The following is a 6,765-nucleotide window of genomic DNA, read 5'->3' as shown; positions in this document are numbered from 1 at the left end:
TATTCATCATTAACAATGTGTGTTGCTACTCCATTTGGACAACTTTAAAGGCGATTTTCTCAATATAAAATTTTTTTTTGCACCCCCAGATTCAAGATTTTCAAATAGTTGTATCTCAACCTAATATTGTCCTATCATAACAAACCATACCGATTTCAGATAACCATTATGACTGGTTTTGTGGACCAGGGTCACATTTATGGTCGATATTCCATCGCAAAAACAACAACTGTAATGGTGGCCTAAGACTTGTTTACAGTACTATATACACATAAATACTGTAGAAATGACAGTGAACATCTCTACATGAAAATAAAATTACAGTCTCATGAAACCTTTATCGGCAATCTATCACAGTGCGTTGTGTTTGTGATGCAAGGCCATGACTGAATGACCTTTAAATAAAGTTATTTACAAAGACTAAGGTAAACATGAAATTAAAATTGACCCGTTTACTCTCTTTAATACTTGTTAGCAGTCTTGGTTTTGTAAAAAATATTTCGTTATTTTAAATAAAAAAAACCATTGTCTCAATTAAGGTCACTCGCATTGTGTTTTAGGGTCATTTATACCAAACCAGATGTTAATCATCTCCTGTGGGCTCCTGGGATGCACCAGCATTAAACTTTTATGAGCACATATGTTGTCTTTGTTTTTCTCCTCAATGCCAAAAGTCTTAAAGCCACCGTGTTTCTCTGGGACCAAACCCAGCCTCCTCAGACACATCCCAGTGTACACATCATCGATCGGGAACAATGTGACCAATCGGGAGATAGCTCTTAATCGCAACCCTAGATTACGGGAGTACAGGTAACCTCCCCCACCAGCATACGGAGGGTAAACCCCCACAAAGACGCTCTCGGGAATATAATACTTGAGCTTTTTGTCCCGGTGAGGTCCAGCATTGGTGATCACATCTCCAATGAAGAGGTCTCTTGTGCTGGATGCCGTAAAATTACCCAGGTAGTTCAGCAGGTGACGCGTGTTAACAAAAACGTCATCGTCGCCTTTGAAGACAAACTGGGCGGAGGAGCAACCGGTGGCAAACCATTCCAGAAAAAGCACTTCCTTCAAAGTGAGATTAAAGAAAGAGTCGCGATAATCCCACTGCAACACATCGCCGTGTAATGCGGCCTCATGCCTGACCATGTCCGACAAATCGGGAAAGTGGTCCGTTGCGGCGGTGTTCCCAAGTAGGAACACTGTGGCGATGCGCCGGTTGTCAAGAAGACCCGCACGACCCCACGACTCTCTGATGGCCTGCCGTCGATCGAAATGTGGTGCAATAGACTTGATGGCGAGCAAGAGGAAAGGTGCTTCCGAACACACGTTGGGTGCTTTCGTTATCAGCGGGAACGACCTGCAGCCCATGTAAAGCAGGAAGTCTTTAAAGCGCTGCGGAAGTAAATTAAAGTCTTTTATTTGCGTCATCACTGTATTGTCTGGCTGGCAGGAACCCACGTGACTCGCATTCATCCAATTAGGGATTCCAGGAAAGTTGTGGACGGACTCGCTGCCGTTGGCAAGGGGCAGGAAGTAGATGTCATCCAGACGTTGCTGCTGACGGTTCCAGATTGCTGCCGTGGCCCCTGGCTTTTGCCAGAACTCTTTGCGTGTGATTTTTCGCTGCCTGTTGTTGTTGTGGTCATTGTGGTCGTTATGACCGTGGTTTCGGGCCACTTCCACCAGAAAGTAGATAAGGAAGTTGGCTATGATCATAACTCCAAGCAGCTTCGTCGTCTTCCAGTTGCTGTGCATCTTGAAGATGCGCTTACCGCCTGCAAACACAAAAAATGAAACCGCTCAATATTGGCTTTTGAGGAGATTTCCACTGAGTACAGCACCTAGTACCTGGTACTTTTTTAGTACCACCTTGGTTGAGGTTTCAAGCGAGCCGTACCAACTAAAACGTGACGTGTATACACTGCAGATCACTGACTGACATATCACTACCAGCATCAATGCTAAATGCAAGATTAGCTTACCCTTGTGCGACGTCGAGCAAACCAAGTGATGTCATCCCTTGTGCTAAGATGTACGAGTTTCCAAACTATTTTAGTAGTAAAAAAACAAGCTGAGAATCAAGAACACAATTGATATGCTTTATTGCTTTGGTGTTGTTTGTTTGTGTCGCATTTAGGGCTGCATAACGATTAATCGCAACTAATAGTTTACAGAAGAAACGTTTTTGTTTACATCATATATGTGTGTGTACTGTGTATAATAATTATGCATATATAAATACACACACATACATGTATAATTTTAAGGAAAAAAATTATATTATATAAAAATATAAATCCATCCAAATATAAATATATCCACATGTAAATATTCCTTAAACAGAGTTTTCTGAAACACTTAAGTTTGGCAACCCTACCCCCTTAACTAGGTCGTCCAAAAAAACACAATTCATCACAATTCAATAATAATCTAGTATGTGTTCATTTTCTGTCATAGTTTCTTCAAACTTAACTTTTGAGTGTTTTAAATAAAAGTATTATCATTTTCATCATGACGCGTACCCGACACTGGCCCTTTGATTGCCACGCCCCAGCCACAAACCACCTTTACTTACAAGTTTTCTGCGGGAAACCCTGCTTAAATATATACATGCATGTTCGTGTATTTACAAAATTATTATACAGAGTACAAACACATATGATGTAAATAAAAACTTTTACTCTGCAAACGTTAGGGCTGCATAACGATTAATCGCAACTAGTCACATTTACGATGATGTCACGGCAGTAGAAGCGGTGCAAATATAACAATAAAGGCCCGGTCACACTAGACTTTTCTTTACATTTACTTCCATTCATACGCAAGCGAATGAGTCATACCGGAAACGCAAGCTTGTGCAGCGACGATATTTCGCAGGTCGCTGCGTATCAAAGTTCAAGTCGGGTGAACTCTGGTGAATTCGTATCACATGATGCGTTGTGACCAATATAAAATTGTTATATCACTGCATGACTTTTCCCTCTACTGAAAAGCACACAAGAACAAAGACAAAGATTATATTGATGAGCTGCTCCCTGCAGCAACATCCGACAAATACTCAAAGTCTAGTGACCGCGGCTTTAGTCTATAATCCCACCTCCTTTGAAGAGATACCAAACTGCAGTGAACAAGCCGAGCAGAGTCATGCCAAGCCTAGTCGTAGCACACAGTGACAAAGCACAATAACATAACTCAGTTTGACCCAATTTTTTAGACTCTCCGAGGCTTTATTATTACCATAATGTATAAAATAATGGTAATAATTACGGTAATATTTTTGCTGATTTAAATAGGAAATAATCTTTACTAAAACTTTAATGTAACAAAGTGGTATGCAGTACAATATTGACGATCTAACCAGAATCACTATAAACCTTAAAAGTGAAACATTAGGATGCATTACAGTAATAACAGGGGAGAAACGGGAAATAAGACTCATGTAAATAATAAAAACCCCATTAAAGTAGCAGTTGGACCATGACTCACAGCGAGGACATCTGCAGGGAAAATCGAGGGCGAGCTCCATGCCCAAGTCTGATCTGAGATGTCCGGCGTTTCTCCTCCTGCGATCGAAATTGAACAGCGAGGGAGGAACCTGCTGCATATCGGCCAGTGTTTCATATCAAACCTAAATCTCTCTCTGGACTAAACAGTCATCCTAGCAATCTCTCAAATATTTTTACTTAGTCGGAGCCCTTCAGAGTTGATCTCGTCTAGCTCGGTTTTCTGAATATGTGTCACATGCTTTCATTCTCTCATACAATGATCATGTGTTCCACATGACAACAATTACAGACGCGCAGCGCCAGACTCCGGGAGATCCTTTCATTGTTGGACAAAATATCATTTTCTTTGTATTTTTTACTTTAATCACCCCCTGACCTCCACACGTGAAGCCATTTTTTATAATATCCTTCTGATTTAAACAGGAGTTGAACTGGGCATGGAGATGGGTCGCTGTGAAGGTCTGAACAGACCGCAGAGAAAGTTCAATGCTGTGAGTACATTTTGAATTTTGGGAAACTTGTGACCACTAAATATTGGAGAACATCCTACTATGGTGATCCCTTAAAAAAAAATCTGGGAATTTGGCCTTTCATTTTAAATTCACTGCAGTAAGCTATGTGCAAATGTTTACTGTTTTCAATTATACAATCTTATGTGACTCATCTGTGTTTATAAAAACTTTGTTTCCTGTTAGGTTGACCCAACATCCAGATCACAATGTTTCTGTCAACAATGTACAGTATTACATTAATATCAACAAAACAAACACGATGAATTCTGACAAAAGTATGCACAGTCAAATATTGGATGGGGTTAACGGGATTGTTCACCCAAAAATGAAAATTCTGACATCATTTACTCACCCTCATGTTGTTACAAACCTTTATAAATAAAATGTTCTGATGAACACAAAGGAAGATATTTTGAGGAATGTTCATGTGCCCCATTCACTTCCATAGTATTCTTTTTCCTAATATGGAAGTGAATGGCGCTCATGATCAGTTTGGTTACAAACATTCCTCAAAATATCTTCTTTCGTGTTCATCAGAAAATAGAAATATATACGGGTTTGTAACAACATAGGGTGAGGCAATGATGACAGAATTCATCTGACCCGGTTTCATTTTTAATAACCTTATTGAAGGATAACAGACTCTGATAGACTATGCTTGACTTATGAGTTAATCTTATCTTAGTCAACCAAACATTATCCAACTAACACAACAATCAAGTATGAAATAACTGATGTACATGTGTTACAGTTATGACAGAATGGATAAGACCACAAGACCAAAGTATTAAGCACAAAATATAAAAATTAAAATGTTTTAATGACTACCCACATGATAAAGTAACGTTACTGTAATATTATTTAGTGTTTCCTACAATAAACTGTAGTGTAGCCTATGTATTTATAGTGAATTACTGTGAGGTAAGGTAAAAAGATTATAGTATCTAGAAATTGTACTACAGTTCACTAAATACTAAAGTTACCTTAAATTATTATTTAAAAATAATAAGTTACTCCGATTAACACCTACTAACGTTACTCTTTACGACAGTTTTCGTCGCCTGCGTCACGAAAATTAACCATGTTTTTTGTGATAAAAGTGTAGTAACCATGGTTTACTGTATAGTGTATCGATAAGAAAAACCATGGGTTTACTACAGTTACTATGTCTTTTTAACTGTAGTAAAACCATGATTAATTATTTTTTATCAGTGTGACGAATTAAAATAGAAAAACTGTTTATATATGCCGTTAAATTAATAATGTGTAGCTTATAACAGTCGTTTCACCGAAACCCCGTCTGAACGTTATACACAGCAGTAATCTCGTGTGTGAATGAATGTACCTGCGTACACGTGTATGCCCACCTTTACGACAGAAAAGACGTCCTGCTCTTCAAAGATCCATCTTCATCTTTTACTCTTAACCCAGAAACCTTAGTAATCGTTTAATTGTTTGATCAAACATGTCAAGCGCGTTTTGAGTAAATCTCTCGTTGCCTATGAGCTGAGAGCTCGTGATAATTCACCTCAGTCACTCCTACCGTACAGCGCCTGCGCCTCCCTCCTCGCGACTCCTGAAAACCTCACGTTAAGAAAATATAAGAAACAAAATTTACTTAACGAGCATATAAGACTGCGCTACCGTTTTACTACAAATAAACCCAAAAACTATAGTTCATTTTTATACTTAATATAATACAGTTTGAAACACTTTTAACAAGCACAATACATTTTGTAATGTCAAAGAATCCAGACACTTGTGGGTTCCAACCGTGTTCCTGGAGAGCTGTCCGCAGATTTCAGTTACAACCCCAATCAAACACACCTGAACCTGCTAATCAAGTTAGGGCAAGTTCAGGGCTACCTAAAAATTAGATGCAGGTGTGTTTATTAGGGTTAAAACTAAAATATGCAGGATGCCCTCCAGGAACAGCACTGTAAAAGAATTCTAGAGAAATTACAGCAGCTGTTTGCCAGTAACTTAGATATAAATTTATGATATTTACTGGCAACAATGAACGTTAAACATTAACAAGACTTACACTGTAAAAAAATTCCATAGAAATTACAGTGTTACTTGTAGCTGGTTGCCAGTAACTTATTGTAGATTTAAATTTATGTTATTTACAGGCAAAATTTTGTTTAAAGTTAAATTAACATTAAAAGGGCCATGGCATGAAAATGTTAGCATTGCCACTTTGTAGGTGTGAGCAAACATTAGGTCATTGAAATTTTGCTCTCCTTATGATGTCATAAGGAGCTCTTATTATAATAATACCACCCCTTAATTTAATGTGATTCCACTTCATCCGCTCATTTGCATTTTAAAGGGCACACCTTAAACGCCACATTTTTTTCTCACACATGGAAAGTGGCAATGCTAACATTTTCATGCCATGGCCCCTTTAACAAGTCTTTGTCTTTACAGAGTAAAACTAAAATAACAGCATCAAGCAAAGCATTCTGGGAAACAAAATCTTAAGCAAAAAACAGAAAAAGGTTGATAATGATTTCTGGTTCCCAGAATGCTTTGCATGAGGCTGTTATTGTATAGTTTTATTCTGTAAAGATAAAGACTTGTTAATATTCAATATTTATTTAACTTTGAACAAACTCTTGCCAGTAAATAACATACATTTAAATCTACAGTAATTTACTGGCAACCAGCTGCCAGTAACACTGTACACTGTAAAAAATAGCTGTAATTATGCAGCTGGTTGCCAGTAACTTACTGTAAAAGAT

General features: G+C 38.2%; 1 protein-coding gene across 4 annotated transcripts; it reads right to left on the bottom strand.

The window, feature by feature from the left end:
* b3gnt2a (UDP-GlcNAc:betaGal beta-1,3-N-acetylglucosaminyltransferase 2a) lies at positions 1-5,972 on the bottom strand. 4 transcript variants are annotated; one of them, XM_065295234.2, is made up of 2 exons: positions 5,753-5,972; positions 1-1,778 (listed from the first exon to the last, which is right to left on the bottom strand). In XM_065295234.2, exon 2 carries the CDS (start codon positions 1,756-1,758, stop codon positions 541-543), a length of 1,218 nt encoding a protein of 405 aa, XP_065151306.2. In that variant the 5' UTR covers positions 1,759-1,778; positions 5,753-5,972; the 3' UTR covers positions 1-540. The 4 variants fall into 4 exon arrangements, with proteins under 4 accessions (XP_065151306.2, XP_065151305.2, XP_065151304.2 ...); XM_065295233.2 differs by lacking the exon at positions 5,753-5,972 and adding an exon at positions 5,367-5,691; XM_065295232.2 differs by lacking the exon at positions 5,753-5,972 and adding an exon at positions 5,389-5,686.
* Positions 5,973-6,765: the final 793 nt, after the last annotated feature.

The sequence above is a fragment of the Paramisgurnus dabryanus genome, chromosome 4 (genome assembly GCF_030506205.2).
Source record: "Paramisgurnus dabryanus chromosome 4, PD_genome_1.1, whole genome shotgun sequence".
Lineage (NCBI taxonomy): Eukaryota > Metazoa > Chordata > Actinopteri > Cypriniformes > Cobitidae > Paramisgurnus > Paramisgurnus dabryanus.
The sequence above is the reverse complement of the archived record's forward strand: the minus strand, read 5'-3'. Positions and strand labels throughout refer to the sequence as shown.

Bases quoted from the DNA above. Each gene is read 5' to 3' on its own strand.
- b3gnt2a (XM_065295231.2), bottom strand. From the start codon at position 3,607: ATGCAGCAGGTTCCTCCCTCGCTGTTCAATTTCGATCGCAGGAGGAGA. The intron at 1,779-3,489 runs GTGAGTCATGGT...TTGTGTTTGCAG, and splicing joins TCCCTGCAGATGTCCTCGCT to GCGGTAAGCGCATCTTCAAG.